This window comes from Catharus ustulatus, chromosome 3 (genome assembly GCF_009819885.2).
Source record: "Catharus ustulatus isolate bCatUst1 chromosome 3, bCatUst1.pri.v2, whole genome shotgun sequence".
In the NCBI taxonomy this organism is placed as follows: Eukaryota; Metazoa; Chordata; class Aves; order Passeriformes; family Turdidae; genus Catharus; species Catharus ustulatus.
In genome coordinates this window covers 118432660-118453617 of record NC_046223.1, presented here as the reverse complement: position 1 = coordinate 118453617, position 20958 = coordinate 118432660, and the positions used below count along the sequence as shown (strand labels likewise).

At 45.2% G+C, this 20958-nt stretch overlaps 1 protein-coding gene across 1 annotated transcript in view; it reads right to left on the bottom strand.

Moving 5' to 3' along the window:
• ELP3 (elongator acetyltransferase complex subunit 3) overlaps nt 1-20958 on the bottom strand; it is a 73596-nt gene that overhangs the window by 43535 nt on the left and 9103 nt on the right. Inside the window, exon 7 of the mRNA XM_033056068.2 lies at nt 19983-20137. Within this exon, the coding sequence (XP_032911959.1) occupies nt 19983-20137 (155 nt within the window). The remainder of the gene's footprint in view (nt 1-19982; nt 20138-20958) is intronic.

The window sequence follows — 20958 nt, the reverse complement described above, 5'->3', positions numbered from 1 at the left end:
CAGCAAAATTCCTTCCAGGAATCTCCTGAATTTCAGGTTGTGCTGCCAATGAGGAATCAGAGTCAGACCCAAGGAGTTTTGTCTCCTGTCCACTGATCATCCCCAAAATCCCAGGATGGTTTGGGGCTGGAAGGGCCCTTAAAGCTCACCCTGTTCCCATCCCATGTCCCTGCTCTCAAATTGGAATTCTTGCATCATCCCCACCCCTATTCTCAGCTTTCCTCCAGCTTTTTGGGGCCTTTTGCTACCAAAAAAAGCCACAACTGCATCCAGCTGGGACATGATTTGCCTATTCCCATCCAATTTCCCACTATTTATGCAGTCAGGGGTAATTTGGCTGCTGAATCATACAGAAAGCTCATGATCCTCTGACTTCAACCTGAATTTTTATTTTTTTTTTTCCAGAGATTTCGGTGCTGCTCAGAATAGAATCCTGTCCCGTTCCTAGAAAAACCCGCCGGACGTTTTTTTCCATCCTGTTGCAGTGTGGATTTATCCTTGATCTCCCAGCTCCAGGATGGATGGAGGGATGGATGGATGGATGGATGGCTGCTGCCAGCCCTGAGAAATGAGGATTTGAACACAATTTGAAACACAAGCCCGGGGGCAGAAACAGCAGAATCCCATTAGAAACCATCGGGGTCAATGACAATCATTTTCTGCTTTGGAAATCCAAGGAAAGGGTGAAATGCTGTCCTGGGATCTTTTTGGATGTCAAACATTTGCTCTGGGTCAAATCTCCTGCAGATTTTTTGGGATATTCCCAATTTCTGCCCATCCCTGAGAGCTCAGGATCCAGGGGGTTTGTGGTGATAATGGATTTGCCAGCACTGGATGTTTAAAAACAACAGAGCTCCAGCCACGCATCCTGCAGGAATTCTGGGGTTCCAGGAGGAGGGAATTGCCTTTTTCCAAGCAGGAAAATCTGGGAAGGGGATATGGAGAGCCCTGAAGGGAAGGATTTCAGGATCAAGACCTTTGGAGAATCACTGATTGAACTTTCCTGATTGGAGAGAGAAAAACCTGAGAGATTGGAGCTGGTGACCATGGAATGCTGGAATAGTTTGGATGGGATTCCTGGACCTTCAATCCCATCCCAATCCAACCCTGACCCCTCCTGCTATCCCAGATTGCTCAAAACCTTCCTTGGGCACTGCCAGGGACCCAGGGATTCTCTGGGAATTCCTTCTCAAATCCCATCCCAAGCTCTCCTTTCCCAGTGGGAAGCCATTCCCTGTGTCCTGTCCCTCTCCAGCTCTGTTTTCCCTTGGAAAAGGCTCCCAGGATTCCCTGGATCCTTCCCTGCTCCAGCTACACATTCCCAGCTCTCCCAGCCTGGGATTGGATCCAGCCCCATCCCAACTCCTCTCTGGGAACGAATTTTGGGATCCAGGGGTTTCCCTGGGAATTCAGGACTCCAGGCAGGGTCTCCCTTCCCTTTTCCATCCCTGAATTCCATCAAAATTCCTTGGGATGGATCCTGAGTGCCCTGGATCCCAGAATCCTGGAATGGTTTGGGACGGGATCCATGGACCTTCAATACCAACCCTGGGACACTGCCCACGATCCCAGGGTGATCCAAACCTACCCTTGGACACTGCCAGGGATCCAGGGATTCTCTGGGAATTCCAGCCCAGCCAGGAATCCCTTCCCAAATCCTATCCCAATCTCCCCTTTCCCATTGGGAAGCCATTCCCTGGCTCCTGCCCCTCCAGCCTTTTTCCCAAATTCTGCCTTTCCTGGAGCCCCTTTAGGCTTGGGAAGGGGCTCCAAGGATTCCCTGTATCCCTCTCCATGTCAACATTCCCAGCTCTCCCAGGCTGGCTCCACAGGAGATGAATTTTATCTCCTGAAGCACCAACAAACCCCTTGGAATATTTCCCCTCTTTCCCTGGAACACAGAATTATTTGGTATTTGTGGCACAGCACTGCTGAGGATCCCCCCCATCATGCGAGGAATAATCAGGAATCAAGACAAGAGAACAGCACGAGATGAGAGAGGGGCAATTTTAATAATAGGCTGACCACAGAGGTTCATTATGCAAATGAGGCAGCTGCTAAGTCATGCAAATGAAGATCCACAGAAGCCTTAGAAGATTTGTGCAGACAGATTTTGTGAAGTCAGTGATTACAGAACTGTCTGAAATAGGGAGAAATAAAGGTGAGGAAATTAATTTTAATCACCGGCGAATCTTTTGAGCGAATTTGTGGAGAACGCTGCTGCATTACACAGACCTCCAGATCAGAGCCTGCCTCTTAAATAAACTCATTTTTTTAGATGTAAAAGGCAGCTACTCCTGCAGCAGACACGGGGTCTGCAACACTTTCTCCCTCAGAGAAAAACCAGCGCAGCTCTGGCACGGAGCAGCTCCCTTAACAAAGCCTCTCCATTAAACTCTGCTCTCCTGACAAAAGCCTCGTCAGCTGAGAGACCTGAAGATCAAAGACTCAATTATTTACAGCCAGAGCTGGGGCAGCTTCCAAAATCCCCAGCCAGGACGGGCATGGCCGGGAGCCAGGCGGCGCCGGAGGAGCGCGGAGAACTCTGACTTTGGCAGAGTTAATGTCACACCTTTTTGGTTTACTCCTTTTGGAGAAGCACAGAACAGAAAAAGGAAAAATAAAAAAGAAACCAAAGAGCAGGGAGAGGTGCAGCAAGCAGCAGAAGCTGCAAGAAGAGGCTTAAAAGGGAAGTGATCACCAGAAAATGTTGAGGAAAGAAGCATCTAAACCAACTCACCCACCCCAAAAATTTGGCTGCAGGACATTCCAGGCAGGAATTGTTCCCAATATCCAACCTGAACCTGGTGCAGCTTGAGGTTCTTTCCTCTCATCCTGTCCCTATTCCCTAGGAGAAATCCCAATCCCACCTGGCTGTCCCCTCCTGTCAGGCAATTCCAGAGAGGAAAATTCCTTCTGGAGCTTCTTTTTCTCCAGGCTGAGCCTCCTTCCCAGCTCCTGCTGCTCCAAACCCTTCCCTGGACACACTTCAGCCCCTCCATGTCCTTCTTGGAGGACAGAAGTGTCCTCAGAAAAGACCCTCAGAGTCTTGTGGAAAGATTGGAATGTTTGGAGGGTTGGGTGAGAAAAATTAAGAATTTTAATCCAGCAACCTGGGTTAGGAAAGTTCCTGGTGTTAACTCGGGGAAGAGCAAAGATTTGAGAACATGCAGCACCTCAAACAGATTTAACAGATTATAAATTAACCCCCTCTGGTGCCTTTGAGCTGTAGCAGCACAGGCCTGGGTGTCACACAGTGACAATGCTCAGGGACATCCACATTTGAAGAATTAAGTCCAAAATCCACCCCACAGGTTTCTGAGGAGGAAACTGTCACTATAACCCAGAGGGATCTCATGTACCACATCCTCCCCCATTACTTCAATTATCTCCTTGATCTTGATCTTTAACAACTCTGCTTTATCACAGAGCAGTCTGTGAAACACAGCCAGCAAAAATTCATTCAGCACCCACAGTTCCCTGGGAATTAACCCAGAATCAGGGAATATTCTGACAAAGCAGGTGGCATCTTACTCAGCTGACGTGTTTCAAAACTGCAGGTTTGATGATTGCCCAGAGCAGACATTTCTGAAAGCTCAAATGCCAATTATTTGACTTTATGCTGCTCCCTTTTTATTACAACATTTTTATTACAACGTTTCAGTGCTTTCTTTATCACCAGCACCAAGACTACCACGGAGAGCTTTGGTTTCTTAGCAGCATCAGCTTCCCAAGGTTCAAGCTTGCAAACCCTGAAAAAAGTTGCTAAAAATACACCCATTTATTGAGTGAAACACCATTTTCCAATTTTGATAAGGTAACAGTATCTGTGCTTGCTAAAAGATAAGGGAGAACAACTTTTTTTTTTCCATTAGATGCCTTCAACAGATAACTCCGCTCCCTCCTGCTGTGTCACTTGCTTCAAAATCCACAAGGGGATCCTAGCTGAGGTAAAAACCCTAAAAACACCTGTTTTCTGATCTTCCTCAATATTTTTACCACAACCACAAGCACTCAAAATCGCTCTGAAAAAATGCAACAGCACAAGCAGAAGTGGCTCAGTTAACACATACCTCAGGCCAAATCCATTCTGAGGTAAAAAACCTAAAACACTGAGTTTCCTTCTCTTTCTCTCAATACTTTTTTATCACATTTCAATCCACAAAACACACCCATTTTCTCCTCTTTCTGAATAATTTTACCACAAACCCAAGGAATGGCTTTTCAACCTGAAACCACTCCCAAGAAGGCACAGCAGGAGCAGAAGTAGCTCAGTTAAAAGATACTTCAGGCCAAATCATTTCTGAGGTAAAAACCCTAAAGCACAATAATTTCCTTTTATCTCAATATTTTTATCACATTCTAACCCACAAAACAAACACATTCTTTTCTCTTTCACAATATTTTTACCCTAAGAAATGGCTCTGCCACCCAAAACCCTCTGAAAAAATGACAGAGCACAAGCACAAGTGGTGCAGTCAAAAGATACTTCAAGCCTAATCAATTCTGGGGTAAAAACCCTAAACCACACTGTTTCCTTCTCTTTCTCAGTATTTTTGCCACATTTTTACCACAAAAAAATGGCTCTACCACCCAAAAATCCCCCGAAAAAAAGCAAAGCACAAGCAAAAGTAGCTCAATTAAAAGATACATCAAGCCAAATCCATTCTGAGCCACTTCAGGCCTAATAATTTCTGAGGTAAAACCCCTAAACCACACAAGTTTCCTTCTCTTTCTCAATGTTTTCACCACATTTTAACCCCAAGAAAATGGCTCAGCCACCCAAAAACCCTCTGAAAAAAGGAAAAACACGAGCAGAACTGCTTCAGTTCGAACACACTTCAGGCCTAATCCATTCTGAGGTAAAAAATATAAACCACACCAGTTTCCTTCTCTTTCTCTAGGTTTTTACCACATTTTAACTCACAAAACACACCTATTTTCTTGTGTTTCTTAATATTTTTACCACAACCCCAAGAAATGGCTCTGCCACCCAAAAACCCTCTGAAAAAAGGCAAAACACGAGCAGAAGCGGTTCAGTTCAGACACTTCAGGCCTAACAATTTCTGAGGTAAAAATCCTAAAGCACAATCATTTACTTCTCTTTCTCAATGTTTTTATCACATTTTAACCCACAAAACATACCATACTTTTCTCTTTCACAATATTTTTACCACAACCACAAAGAATGGCTCTGCCACCCAAAACCCCTGTGATAAAATGGCACAGCACGAGCACAAGTGGCTCAGTTCAGAGATACTTCAGGCCTAATCATTTCTGAGGTAAAAAATCTAAACCACACCAGTTTACTTTTCTTTCTCAATATTTTCACCACATTTTAACCCCAAAAAAATGGCTCTGCCACAAAAGCCCTCTGAAAAAAGGAAAAACACGAGCAGAACTGCCTCAGTTCAGACACACTTTAGGCCTAATCCATCCTGAGGTAAAAACTCTAAACCACACCAGTTTCCTTCTCTTTCTCAATGTTTTTACCACATTTTAACCCATAAAACACACCTATTTTCTTGTCTTTCTTAATATTTTTACCACAACCCCAAGAAATGGCTCTGCCAACCCAAAAACCCTCTGAAAAAAGGCAAAACATGAGCAGAAGCGGTTCAGTTCAGACACTTCAGGCCTAACAATTTCTGAGGTAAAAATCCTAAAGCACAATCATTTCCTTTTTTCTCAATGTTTTTACCACATTTTAACCCACAAAACATACCACACTTTTCTCTTTCACAATATTTTTACCACAACCCCAAGAAATGGCTCTGCCAACCCAAAAACCCAGTGATAAAATGGCACAGCACGAGCACAAGTGGCTCAGTTCAGAGACACTTCAGGCCTAATCATTTCTGAGGTAAAAAATCTAAACCACACCAGTTTACTTCTCTTTCTCAATATTTTCACCACATTTTAACCCCAAGAAAATGGTTCTGCCACCCAAAACCCTCTGAAAAAAGGAAAAAACATGAGCAGAACTGTCTCAGTTCAGACACACTTTAGGCCTAATCCATCCTGAGGTAAAAACTCTAAACCACACCAGTTTCCTTCTCTTTCTCAACGTTTTTACCACATTTTAACCCATAAAACACCTATTTTCTTGTCTTTCTTAATATTTTTACCACAACCCCAAGAAATGGCTCTGCCAACCCAAAAACCCTCTGAAAAAAGGCAAAACATGAGCAGAAGCGGTTCAGTTCAGACACTTCAGGCCTAACAATTTCTGAGGTAAAAATCCTAAAGCACAATCATTTCCTTTTTTCTCAATGTTTTTACCACATTTTAACCCACAAAACATACCACACTTTTCTCTTTCACAATATTTTTACCACAACCACAAAGAATGGCTCTGCCACCCAAAAACCCTGTGATAAAATGGCACAGCACAAGCACAAGTGGTTCAGTTCAGAGACACTTCAGGCCTAATCATTTCTGAGGTAAAAAATCTAAACCACACCAGTTTACTTCTCTTTCTCAATATTTTCACCACATTTTAACCCCAAGAAAATGGTTCTGCCACCCAAAAACCCTCTGAAAAAAGGAAAAACATGAGCAGAACTGCCTCAGTTCAGACACACTTCAGGCCTAATCCATCCTGAGGTAAACTCCTAAACCACACCAGTTTCCTTCTCTTTCTCAATGTTTTTACCACATTTTAACCCATAAAACACACCTATTTTCTTGTCTTTCTTAATATTTTTACCACAACCCCAAGAAATGGCTCTGCCAACCCAAAACCCTCTGAAAAAAGGAAAAACACGAGCAGAACTGGCTCCATTCAGACAACTTCAGGCCTAATCATTTCTGAGGTAAAACCTCTAAACCACACCTGTCTTCTTCTCTTCCTTAATGTTTTTATGACACTTTAACCCCAAGAAAATGATTCTGCCACCCAAAAACCCTGTGAAAAAATGGCACAGCATCAGCAGAAGTGGCTCAGTTCAGACACACTTCAGGCCTAATCCATCCTGAGATAAACTCCTAAACCACACCAGTTTCCTTCTCTTTCTCAACGTTTTTACCACATTTTAACCCATAAAACACACCTATTTTCCTGTCTTTCTTAATACTTTTACCACAACCCCAAGGAATGGCTCTGCCAACCCAAAAACCCAGTGATAAAATGGCACAGCACGAGCACAAGTGGCTCAGTTCAGAGACACTTCAGGCCTAATCATTTCTGAGGTAAAAAATCTAAACCACACCAGTTTACTTCTCTTTCTCAATATTTTCACCACATTTTAACCCCAAGAAAATGGTTCTGCCACCCAAAATCCCTCTGAAAAAAGGAGAAACACGAGCAGAACTGCCTCAGTTCAGACACACTTCAGGCCTAATCCATCCTGAGGTAAAAACTCTAAACCACACCAGTTTCCTTCTCTTTCTCAATGTTTTTACCACATTTTAACCCATAAAACACACCTATTTTCTTGTCTCTCTTAATATTTTTACCACAACCCCAAGGAATGGCTCTGCCAACCCCAAACCCCAGTGATAAAATGGCACAGCACGAGCACAAGTGGCTCAGTTAAGAGACACTTCAGGCCTAATCCAAGCAGGATTGTTTGCATGGACTAATTAACCGCCTGGCTGTAACGAGGAGCAGGAATGGCGGCTGCAGGAGAGGGAAGAGTGCTTTTGGTTTATTTTTATTTCCCTCACAGCTTCCATCAAGGACCTCTGGGCAAGGTCTGGAGGGATCCTGCCACTCCTGACAAGCGGGCCGGAGCCGCGCTCGGCTCCTGCCATGCTGGGCTGATAAATGCGTAATTATCCCAAAAGCCATAATCACTGCCTGCTCTCACAGACATCCAAGCAGGTCCTGAAAGCTGTGTCTTAGCTCAGGAAGCAAAACAAAAAAAAAAAAAAAAAGGACATGGAACAGAAAAAACCCTGACAAGACCTTCTCACACTGCTGGGTTTTTCGAGCCTGCGGTGTTTTCTGTGCTCCCATCCATCAAGTTCACGGCAACAGCAATTCAGAGAACTTTTTTTTTTTTTTTTCAGCAACAAATTATTAGGCAGCTGTAACTGTAAACACCAGGATGAATTAACATATGCTGGAGTGAAATATTTCCAACAAGGAAAATGCGTGGCTGGAACAGGAGCAGAGTTGCAATCTCTTTTTTTTTACCCGCCTCCATAAAAAATAAATGTTTAGAGAGGAAAAAAAAAAACCCAAACAACGCTAATTGAGGCGAGGCAGAGCTTATCTCCTCCTCCCTTATGTGAGCTCTCTGCTTTTCCCAGTGAGCAGAGCCAAATTACAGTCTGGAAATTACGGCTTCACGTTTTTTCCCAGCAGAGCAGCAGCAACACGAGGTCTCGGATTCCTCACACTGAAATTTAGGGAGACCTGAGTCTGGAATTGGACTCTCTGATGTTTTTAGTGGTTGTGGGGTCTTCAGGATCACCTCAGATTGTGTTTGGTCACTCTCAGCCCAACCACGGCCTGCCCAAGGAAATTATTCCTCTGGATTTAATTCCCATTACATCCACCAGTTCTTGTTGTGTCAAAGAAAAATCAACGTTTATCCTTCCTTCCTCTTCTCTGTGCCACTCAGGACCTCATAAATCTCTATTACATCTCTCTCAGATATCTTTTCCCTGCTTCCACAGCATCATTTTCCTCCTCCCTGATTTCTGAAGTGAAGAAATGAGCAAGGTTCAAGCTGTGAACGAGACGGCTCCATGACACCATTTCCCAGTTTTCTCTCTATTCCCATCACTGTAATTCCTCACACTGAGCTGGTTTTTTAACTAATACCAAGCACCAGGGCTGTGTTTCTCACAGTTATCAACTAAACTTTAAATCTCATTCCTGAGTGACATCAGCCAACCTGGAGGTTGTTGCTCTGTAGTAAAAACAGGAAAAATCTTTTTTATGAACAATGCTTTATATCTAAATTGTTTTTCAGGTCAAAGCAACCTGCTCCAGCACAGGGACACCACTAATGATCTCCCTCTGCTGTGTTAATTGATCATTTAATCCATCTCTTAAAATCTTCCTGTAATTTCTACACAAAAAACCTCCACTCTTACCCCCACAATCCAGTGAAGGGTTTTTAGAAATCCAGGCAAAGTTACAGAGATTTGTCAAATGCTCCAGAGAAAGCTACAACCCAAATGTGTTGTTGAAAGCATTTCTTGTAGCCAGAGGGCAGGAATTCATCTGCCACACATGGGAACAAGCTCTGTGGAAACAAGAACCTCTCTGTACTCAATCTACGTGAAGAGGGAGGTGCTTTGGGGTTTCAGCAGCTAAAGAAAATAAAATCTTGTCCTGATAAATACAACCGAGGCCCAACACATCAGCAAAACACATTTTGCAATATGTCTGGGAGAGGAAAATACACAAAGCTCTTGTAAAACGTCCCATATTCAATTTATCAGGTGAGGAGGGCTCACACTTTGTTTCACCACGAGACAGAGAGTTTCAATCTCAGATTAATGCACAAATGTCAGTAAAAAAAGTCAACAATTCATCTTAGATACGGGAAATCTAGCACACCACTGATCATCCCAGCTCGGGTTTCCTGCAGCCAGGACAAAGGGATCATGGATGGAACCAAGGGATGGTTTCAACCAGACATCCCAAAGCTCCTGTCCTTGCTCCCAGGATGCTCCCACAGATTGCACATCTCCTTTAATTCCCACCAACAGCACTTGGCAACGACACCCAAAGAGGAGAAGCCACAAAAGCTGTCCTGGAAGGTGAGACAAAGCTACAAAAAAGGGAAGGAATGGTTCAGAGGACAGAAGTTTGAGAGATCTGGGCCTCCTACAGGCAAGGGTGAGGTTTCCTGTGCCAACCTGGGGCTCCTCCCCAATCCAGAATCACAGAATTAGGAATTTATTAAGCTTGGAAAAGCCTTCAAGTCCAACCAGCACCTGCCAAGCCCAGCACCCACCCCTGTCCCACGCACTGCTAAACCAATTTCTTTGTAAAAGTAATTTTACAAACCAGCTGTGCCAGGCTACCAAACCCACGCTCAACTGGGAAAAATCTCCTTTGTGAGGGATAACAACCCCAACCTGGATGATTTTCCAAACCAGTTTTCTGGCTCGTGGTGCAGAAGGAAAGCACAAAGAGAGAAAATTGGAGATGTTCAGAGCCCTGGTGTTTCAGAAAGAACCAAATGCGTTTCTCAGGAGCAATCTGGGGATTTCACAGAATCACACAATCACAGAGAGGTTTGGGTTGGAAAGGACCTTAAAGATCATCTTGCCCCTGCCACGTGCAGGGACACCTTCCACTACCCCAGGTTGCTCCAAACCCCAATCCAACCTGGCCTGGAACACTTTTAGCGATGAGGCAGCCACAACTTCTCTGGGAAAACTGTGCCAGGGCATCTCCACTGTCAGGGAGGAGCAATCCAAGGAGTGATTTCTGTGCAGTAATCCAGGATAAACACTCACAAATGTCTCTTTGCTTTAAGCAGCTCCTTTCAGGGTGTGACAAGCAGGAGGTTTGGGCAGCATTTAGTCAATATTTCATTTTGGTCTCCTTTCTCTCAGCTTTGCCAGCTCTTCACCTGAGCACTCTCAGCCAGGTAAACAAAGCCTGGTGGAAAACTTCCATGAGGAGATGCCCAAGATTTGTCCTTGGTTTTTCTCATCCTTGCCGTGCAATTACTTCAGGAAAAACTTGAAAGAAAAAACCGTTCCGCCGCCGGTTGCCAAATCAATACAATCAACCATTAGGTCATAACTATAAAGACAAGTTTCCCAGGGAATAGTCAATACTGAGTTGCAGGCGTGGGCTAACAAAGGATGCAGGAAGAAAAAAAGAAAAAAAAAAATCCTTACATCTAAAATTACGGAAGAAACGACACGACAGCCTCTTTTATTAAATCCGCCTTGAAATTTGAGTTTTTTTTCTTGCTGGGTGAGACTGACACAGACTCTGAAAAAAACCCAACTCCAATTTCAACTCAGATATCGACTCACTGCGGCCTAAGGAAAGCTGCATTTTCTTAGGAACAACCACTTCTCAGTTGTTCCTGAGGGAAAAACACCACAAACTCAATGTCCTAAAAGTGCTGCTGCACAAACAAAGTGTCCAGCCCGGCCCTTTGCTTTTTAGTTTCTTTCTCCACCTCTTCAGTGAGCTGGAGCTCGTCCCCATCTGACTCCGTGAGAGAAAACATTTAGCTCGAGGAAGGAAAACAGCTTGATTGCTGCTTTGAGGAAACGAAGAAATTGTATCCATAAAATTATAAAGAGAGCTAATAAAAAGCAGTCATCAGCCGGAACTGTCAGTGGAGACGCTTTGCTCCAGCTCATCTTGATCCCTTGCCAAAGCAAGTCCCTCACCTACAAAGCTCAAAAAAAGTGAAAAATGCGACAAATCCTCGTTTTCCCCACAAAAACACTCCTGGGTTTGCTGCAGCAGCTCCAGGAACTCGTGGTGCCGCTGCCCCAGCTGCTCCTGCTCCCTGCTGTAGCTCCAAGGTGCCCACAGCTCCTCCTCCAAGGCTGGGGCTGGAAGCAGATGAGCTTTAAGGCCCTGGCCAAGCTGATTTTATGACTTTACACAACTTTTAATGGTGGTTGAGTCATTGTTTGGAAGATGATTTCAGCTTTTAGCTGCTGCAGCCGCTCAAAACTGCATCATCCTCGGGCACAGCCATCCCTCACAGCTCCAGGGACAATGTGCAACTCCCTGGGATGGGATGAGGTGAAATATTTCCTGGAGTGGCTAAAAAGCCCCTCAAAATGGCACAGCCTGGGTTTTAATCAGAAAGACACAGAGAGGACACAGCCAAAGGTGAGCGACCACCTGCGTCTTCCCAAGGTGGGGAAAAGCAGAGATTGTGGGTGTTGGCCTCTCCTCCCAAGGAATAAATGGCAAGATAACAGGGAACAGCCTCAAGCTGTGCCAGGAGTGGTTCAGATGGGATATTGGGAATCATTTCATCCCCAGAAGGGTTGGAACAAGCGTGCCAAGGAGCCTGGAAGCGCTCAAAACCGGGGATGTGGCACTTGGGGATGTGCTTTGGTGCTGCTGGTGGATGGCTGGACTTGATGACCTTAAAGGTCCTTTCTAAACTTCATTATTCCACGATTCCATGATCTGGAAAAGAGAATGGAACCAAACACTGCCATCAAGCAAAGGATTGGCATGACTCAAGGAGCCAGAAATGGGAGATGGAAACTCCTCCTGTGTGGTTCTTGGGGCAGTCAGAGCAGGAGCTGGATCCCTGCCTGCTAATTTCACCTCCTGTAAGGGCTCACTGGGCTCCCAGGAACATCTGAGCTGAGCTCTGAACCCACCAGCTGAACCCACAGCTCACCCCAGAGCTGCCACAGAAAAAAAACAAAAGGGGAGGTTTTTCTAACCCAAGGAACAAATTCCTGCTAATTCCCGAATTTTCAGAGCAGCGCACTGAGCATCTCCAGAGACAAAGCAGGGAAAGGGTGTGCAAGAACGAGGTCATTGCACAACCCAAGGCCCAGACAGAGGATGAGCAAATCAAGGCAGCACAAACATCCCCCCCAAGCTCTGCATTCCAGCTCTGGAGCATCCAACTTCCCCAACTTCCCCAACTTCTGCGCCGCGGAAAGCGCAGACTCGCGGGCGCCTCGCGTATCTCAAACCCTGCTCTGCCCAAAGCCACAGCAAAACCCTGCAAAAAGCATGAAAATTAAACCCACTTTTTTTTTTGTTTTCCCTCCCCGTTCCACATGGATTGCACCCACCATGTCACCAGAAAATGAGTTTTCTTTCAAATTAATTTAGCGGCGTTGAAAGGCGGCGGCTCTGGGTTTGCAGCGTCAATGAGGCGCGCAGAGCACAGCTGAGGGAACCATCAGCCACATCTCCCTATTTCACCAGCTCATTTCCATCCGGGCTGCAAAGCCATCTCTGCTGAGAGCAGGCAGGGAGGAGAGGGGAGTGTGGGTCCCCTGGCATGATCGCTTTGGATCGCTCCCATCCTTCTGCAGCTCGGGGAAATCAATGTTTGAGTTGGTGCCCGCTTGGGAAATGAGAATACAACAGAGATCGCTCCTGTGAGCTGCAGGATGGGTGTAAATGAGGAGGGGATCAAGGCAGGGATGGTGTAAATGATGAGGGAATTAACCCAAAAACCTTATTCATGCCCAGCACCCCCTGTTCTCTCTGCCACATTACCTCTGGATCACCAGCACAATTGGAATTAAAACCGTATAATCACCAGGCCGGGTTCAAATTCACACAGGTGGCCAAGTCCTTGGAAAAAAAAAAGCAAAAAAAGCCAAAAAAGCTCCACCTCCAGCCACCAACCCCAGCTGGCCACTCAGATCCTATCCCACCATTAACATTTTAGTGCAGGTCACCGGAGAACTTGTTGTGCTTTGCCAAATTACACAGAGCAGCAAGAACGAGCAAAGTATTCCCTCTGGCAGGTGTTCAGCAGTAATTTGCTGGAATCATACAGGAAAAAGCAGGGAAATTCATTATTTAGCTCTGACAATGTCATGACCGCTAAGGGCTGACGCTGTTTCCACCAGCACGGGAGAAAAACGTGGATTTACAAATGTTTCTAATTTTGGGGTGGCTCCAATTCCTGAGTAAACACCTCTAAGAGGTTCCAACATCCTCCTTGGAAAACCCAAAATCACAGAGTATCACCAAAAAAAATACATTGTGTGGGTTTGGCTTCCTCAAAATGGAATATTTCAACCAGCAGGAGGGCAGATAATGGGATAAGAAATCCCATTCATGGCTGAGGCAGGAAAGAAGATGGAAAGAAGCTCCCCACCACCAGATTAGGATCTGATGAAATGACTTTTTGCTTAGAGAGCTTCCAAATAACATCAACTCCAGCAGTTAAAAGTTGGAAAATGCAACAGGAAATGAGAAGCAGTGGGAGGGCAACAAAGGCCAGACAGCTTTGGGGTAAAATTCCTTAAATTCTGCACGACTTATCAAGGCATTTAGGGATAAACACTCAGTGATAAACAGGTTTTAATGGAAAATATTAAATGGTTTGGGTGGGAAGGGACCTTAAAGTTCATCCCATTCCAACCTCAACACCTTCCACTAGCCCAGGTTGTTCCAGCCTGGTCTTGGACATTTCCAGGGATGAGGAACCACAACCTCTTTGGAAAATCTGTGCCAAAGCTGGAAACAAAGAAAACCTGCCTGCTTTTCCAGAATGATTAGGAGCTAGGCTCCAAATCTCTGGGAACAAAAGGAAATTTAGGCAGATTTTCTGCTGTAAACGATCTGGCACTAAAACAACAGCCACTTATCTCCTGCCTGGCCCACTCATGTCCGGAGGGATTTGACAGACAAGCTCTGATGGATCCAGCCACGGCAATTTCCAATGCTGCTGCCTCCTGCTATTCCCTTCCTCCTGCCAGGAGCCAGGCACAGGAGGGGACACAGGGCCCGGTGAGTCCCCACATCCCAAAATTGCTGCTGGAATCAGAGCTGGAATTGGGAGCTGAACCCGGCAATTTGGAGCTTCAAGAGCCTCCCTGTCACTGCACCCCCTCATTATGGCAGGACGAGGGGTGGGAGCTGACTGTCAAACCCTGGCAATTTTTAATTTCCCACTCCCCCCACCCAGGGCAAAGAAGGAGCTTCTTAAATCGTTCTCCTGCCCAGAATTCCATGAATTTGCCCGGGGTGAACTGTGGCAGCTGAAGGGTGAGGAGCTGCCAGCTCTGGAAAGGGTCACCTGGAGCAGGGGGTCAAGGTAGATAAAAGGAGAGCAGCAACCTCTTGGATGGCCCCAGCATGAATCACTGCAGAGTGAGTCAAAGCCCGGCTCGTTTTCTGCTGGAGTCACAATTAGCACTCGGGAAGCTCAATTAAGAGGCATTAGTGGAAGGAGCTCTGGAATTGCAGGGCAGCTTCTTCCCTGCCTGCAGGAGCCACGAGGTGAAATGGGTTTGCTGTGACCTCTGGCCAGGAGGATTTCTCGCTGTGGAGTACAGGCACAGGCTCAACCTGCTCGTTTCTACCCCACAGAACCTCCCAGTGTCCTAAAAGCCAGGCAAAAAGGCTGAATTTTGGTTAAAATACAGCACCAGCAAGCCCAGAGTTCCCTGCAGGAACCTCACTCCCAGAAAAGTCTTTTTTTGAGAGCTTAGAACAGACCTTAACTTTATAATGCATCATTTTTCAAAAGCAGGTTTGTTCCTCAATACTGAAAAGCAAATCCAGGCTTGGCTGAGTTTGATTCACAATCACAGAATTCCAGACTGGTTTGGGTGGGAAGGAACCTCAAAGCTCATCCAGTTCCAACCTCAACACCTTCCCCTGTCCCAGGCTGCTCCAGCCTGGCCTTGGACACTTCAGGGATCCAGGGGCAGCCACAGCTTCTCTGGGAATTCTGTGCCAGGGCCTCCCCACCCTCCCAGGCAGGAATTCCTTCCCAAAATCCCATCCAGCCCTGCCCTCTGTCTCCAGCCACCGGGATTTCTTGGAGCAGCTGCAGAAGAATCGCTGGAATCTGAAATGGATGTGGCACTTTGAGAATGGCTGGGGTTGGAAGAGGCTTCTGGACACCACCAGGATCACATCCAGGTGGGATTTGAGGATCTCCAGACTCCACAACCTCTCCAAGATTTTTATTTTTTTTTTCCTTTTGTACACAACGATCTTCCCACAAACCCCATCATCTGATAATCACACAAAGCACATTTGTCACTCTGGCCTCTTCAGGACACATTTCCAGCTGGGATTTAAAAAGGAATCTGGAGCTCCACATCCCAAACCAAGCACTGCAGGAACTGCCAGAGCTCAGGGCTTGGTTTTCTCCCTCAATGGATTAAGAGGTCCTAAACTCTGATTATTTACAACCTTCTCTTTCAGCACAGCTCGGATTTGTCCTCTTCCCAAAAAAAAAAAAAAAAAATCAATCTGGCTTTTGGGATACCTGAAGGAAACTTCCCTCCCCACCAGGATAATTGTGGATAACTGCTGCCTGCTCCCCCACTGTAGGGAGGACACAAAAGGACTCCTGGCACAGGCAATCGATGGAAATCCAAGGAAAAGGTGGAGTCAGGAGCTGGAGCTGCACCAGGAGGAGTCAAATGCAGCAATGGTTCCTCAGAGTTCTGGGGTTCAATATGGAAAATGAACCAAAGGATTGATGTCCCAGTTTTGGATCTGTTATGGGAATAATTGTGTGGATGTTGTCTCCTGAATATCAGGAGAGACTTGAGCAGAGCTTGGGTTATCTCCTATCAGGCCACCCACCACACCCTTAAAACAACAAAAAAATTAAAATTATAAACTATTTCCATGTCTCTGAAGGGTACTGAAAACATAGAAATGGTGAAAATCATGGAAAGGTTGGGATGGAAGGGACCTTCAAGATGATCCAACTCCAACCACCTGCAGGCACCTTCCATCAGATCAGGCTGCTCAGCCTGGCCTTGGACACTTCCAGGGATCCAGGGGCAGCCACAGCTGTTCTGGGAATTCTGTTCAAGTACCACAGCCAGGAATTTCCTTCCCAATATCCCACCTAACCCTGCTGCCTGGCAGTGGGAGCCATTCCCTGTGTCCTGTCCCTCCATCCCTTGTCCCAAATCCCTCTCCAGCTCTCCTTTAGGGACTCTGAGCTCTCCCTGGATCCTTCTCATCTCCATGTGAAACACCCCCAGCTCTCCCCAGCCTGGCTCAGCAGGAGAGGCCAGAGCTGCTGGTGCAGTCCCAGCAGCTGCAGGGATGCAGATTCCCGATTTTTGCTGCTTTTCCCAAAGCTCTCCTTGGGCCCCGTTCCCTCATTAGGAGTCAGCTCCCGGCTGCGGTGACTCACGGTGGCAGCTCAATAAGCCCAACACCCCTCATGACTCACGGGTCATAGGTGAGAGGAGCAGCAAATTCTCATTTGCATGTGCATTTTACACCTTCTCTGGGCTCTGATTGTCCTCAGCAAAGAGCAAAAGCAGCCGCAATCAAACTCAACACTCTGGGGTTTGATGGGAGCAGCTCCCGGGGAAATGATGAGTTTCTCCAGCGGGGAGAAAAATCCATCCTCGCAGGGATTCTTTGGGCCATTGAAAAATTATTAATAATTCCAAACCTGCTCCTAAGGAAGGAGGCTTATCACCAAAGCCCACAGCCTGGCTTGACAGGCACCCAGAAATTCCTAATTTTTCTCAGTGAGAAAAAATTAAAACTTCTCGGTCTTCTCGCACGCAAAAAACAAAGATCCCCCCTGGCTCTGCAATTCTTTACCCACTCCTCGGCCAACCTATTTCTCAAGCAAACCCAAGCACCTCGAGCAAGGATTTCTGTCTGAAGGGTCTGAAAAAGTGTTTATTACCCCAAAAGGGAGGTGCTGCAGAAATATTAAAACCCAGGGAATTCATTTCCTTCCTCTGCTCTCAGTGAAAAGCCTCAAAGTTTCCCTGTTTGTCTCTGCAAAAATCACACTTTTTGGTGAGTTCCTGCATTTATCTGCAAGAAAACTGGAAGGTAGATTGGAATTTCAGCTGGAATCCAAAATCCAAGGGGGTTTGAGGGATGATTTCTGGATCCAGGGCAGGCTGGGAGCTGCATGGAATCACATCCTTTTATCACATCAGGCAGGACCAGGAGCCTCAGAGGGCTGCTGGAGATGAAGAGAATTGAGAATTACGTGGGGAGGAGGGTGCCAGATTGATGATTCCTCAGCTCAGGTCAGTGCATCGCTGTTGCTGTGGTGGGAGGGCAGAGCAGAGCACGGGTTTGGGACAAAATCCAGAAATTGCAGGGTGAAAAGGAGGAAATTGGGGTTTGAAGAGAGTGGGAGGTGTGGAAGGGCATGGGATGAATGAAGATCCCTTCCAACCCAAACCATGCCAGGATTTTGATTCTCTCCTGGCTCAAGGTCCCCTTCCACATGAAGGAATCCCTACAAAATCCAAACTTAATTATTGATTTACCCAAGCAATGAAAGCTCCAGAATCCCCTTCAGAGCAAGGGGTGAGGGAGGCAGATCCCAGAGCACAGAACAGGGAAACCACTCTCAGAACTGCTCACTCCTCACAGCTGGAAGTGGTGGAGGAGCTGAATCCTCACCACAAAAAGAAATTAATTCAACATCTCAAGTGTCACTGACCGTCCCAACCAACGCTGCAGTGACACAGTGCAACGACCAAGCTCCAGAAGCACAAAAAGAAAAAGCTCTGATTCATCTCCAGCCCCATTTTCTCCACCTCTCCAACATGTAGGAAATGCAACTCAAGCAACTCCCACAGAAACTCCATTTACCAAGCACTTAGCATGAGTTTTATGTTAAAAATGTAAACCTTTATTTATCTGCTGAAGAACCCACACGTTGCCAGGGCAGGTTTTTTGTCACCCTGCTCCATCTGTGTTCCTCTGACTCCACGGAGTCACTTTGGGTTTAAAATTGCTGTGGCAGAAATAGTTCCCTTATTATCTACAGAGCAAAGGCCAGGCTGCTTGAAAAATTATTTCAGGCCCAATAAAATCAGCTAAGACACCTGCAGCAGAAAAAAAAAAAAATACAAATGGACTTCCCACACCGTGAATCACGGCAGTGATTCGAATGGACAACCTCCACCCTCCTTCCCTGAGGAGCTGTGTCCTTCAGAAACTCTCTGCCCAACTTGTTTGCTATTTTATCCTTGATAAAACCCACTTGGAAAGAGCAGCAGGGTGCTTTTTGTTTGCTCTTTGAGCGACAAGAGGTGGGGGGATAAAAAAAAAAAAAAGCAAAGCAGCAAAGCAGCACAAGTGTTTGGTGCCCTCCAGAGGAAAAAGCGAATTAAGTCACAGCTTTGAGATACAAAAGGATGGTTTTAAAATCACTTCTGTTGGGGATTCTAAAATCACTTCTCTTGGGGATTACAGCTCTAAAATCACTTCTGCTAGAGATTATAGTTCTAGAATCACTTCAATTAGAGATTAAAATTCTAAAATCACTTCTGTTGGAGATAAAATTGTAAAATCCCTTCTGTTAGAGATTACAGTTCTAAAATCACTTCTGTTATAGATAACAGTTCTAAAATCACTTCTGCTAGAGATTATAGTTCTAGAATCACTTCTGTTAGAGATTAAAGTTCTAAAACAATTCCTGTTGGAGATAAAATTGTAAAATCCCTCCTGTTAGAGATTACAGTTCTAGAATCACTTCTGCTAGAGATTACAGATTTAAAATTCCTTCTGTTAGAGATCACAGTTCTAAAATCACTTCTGTTGGGGATCACAGTTCTAAAATCACTTCTGTTGGAGATTACAGTTCTAAAATCACTTCAGTTCAGGATTACAACTCTAAAATCACTTCTGTCAGAGATCACAGTTCTAAAATCCCTCCTGTTACAGATTATTCTAGAATCACTTCTGTTAGAGATCACAGTTCTAAAATCACTTCTGCTGGGGATAAAAGTTGTAAAATCACTTCTCCTGGGGGTGATAACATCACAAATAAAACCCCACAACGACGAGGCAGCAAACTGAACCCGCCCAAGGGACGCTCACTCATTTAACACCCCCAAAACATCAAACCTCTTTTTTTTTTTTTTTTTGTCCAAAAAGCAGCACAAACTCAGTATTTCCTGCCCCCTGAATGGATCAGGCTGTGTTTTCTGAGCTGTTCAGAGGAGATTGTGACACCCTAGTGCTGCAGAGGGAGCTGGTTTGGGGCTGCAAGGGGCTGGGAGCGCTGACGTTTTTCGGGGCTGAGTCATTCCTGACGTCCCAGGCAGGAGCAGCTCCCCCTCCCCAGCTGCAGGGAATAAATAAAGAATAAATCCCGTGGCCCTGGCATTCGTCACAACTCCAAATCGAGGTGATGAGGCGTGACAGGGCTGGCTGGAATGCCAAAAAAAAAAAAAAAAAAAAAAAAAAAAAAAAAAAACATAGGGAAGAAGTTTTTTTTTGCTGCCTTTCCGGGGGTCTGCCTGCTGCTCTGCAGAGTTATAAATACTCCATGCCCAAAAATAAATTTAGATAAACATTCCCTTCAAAAATAAATATAATCCTTGATGTTTTCAAAGAATAAAGAACTCAAACAAGTCCTCACCTGACAGCCTCTGCCACGTTGTTGGAAGTGTGACCCGACAAGGCGTCGTGCAGGTTCCTGATGAAATAATCTCTGTAATCTTCAGGTAAAGCCATGAATGTCCCCCCCATCACAATAAATTCCACTTTGTCCACGCTGTGCCCCAGCTGCTTCAGCTGGAAAGTTAAAAACAACACAGGAGATATGATCAGAGGGGATTTAACAGGGAGATTTCTCTGAAATCATTGATTTTGTTATGCTGCGTTTCCTTCCGTGAATGAGAAATTAATATTTTTTTGTATAGGTTGTTCACAACCACTTCCCCTTGTAAAAAAAACTCTCAAAAGTAATTTTTTTTCACTGCAAGAACTTAGTGCAGATATAGAACCCAGTGCAGAGGATTTTCCTGAAAAATCATAATTTTTTGAGTTACTGGTTCTGGTTTGAAACAATCTAAAATTCCTTGAATCTCCTTCAATCCTTGAAAATCTTGGTGGACAAAATACTGAATTCATGGAGAATTCTCCAATGGATTTGGGGATAAGGAGGAAACAGATCAAAGCAGAACAGGATTGAGAAACTTTTCACATCCAACTCTCTGAGCAACACCCAAAGGAACTAAGTTTGGAATTATTATTATTATTAAAAATCAGAAAAGATCTTACAAGGGGTTCAAAACTCACCAGATGTAACGGAAGTGAGACTGGACAATTCAAAACTCACCATTCATTGAGAATTGAAAAATTGAAATTTCATTTCTGCAGTCTGCCAGTCCAAGAAATTGAAATACAGTAATTTCACGATTATAAGCCGCACTGAGTATAAGTCGCAATTCCGCGTGTCGGCAACTTTTCATTCTTTGTCCACAGATAAACTGCACCTGATTATAAACTGCACATTACAACACAGAGTGTGATAAAAGGTATCTGTTCTGTCACCATCTGTTGAGGGTGGGGCAGTGATCCTGATCTCCCTGGGAGATATTCTGCTAATGGGC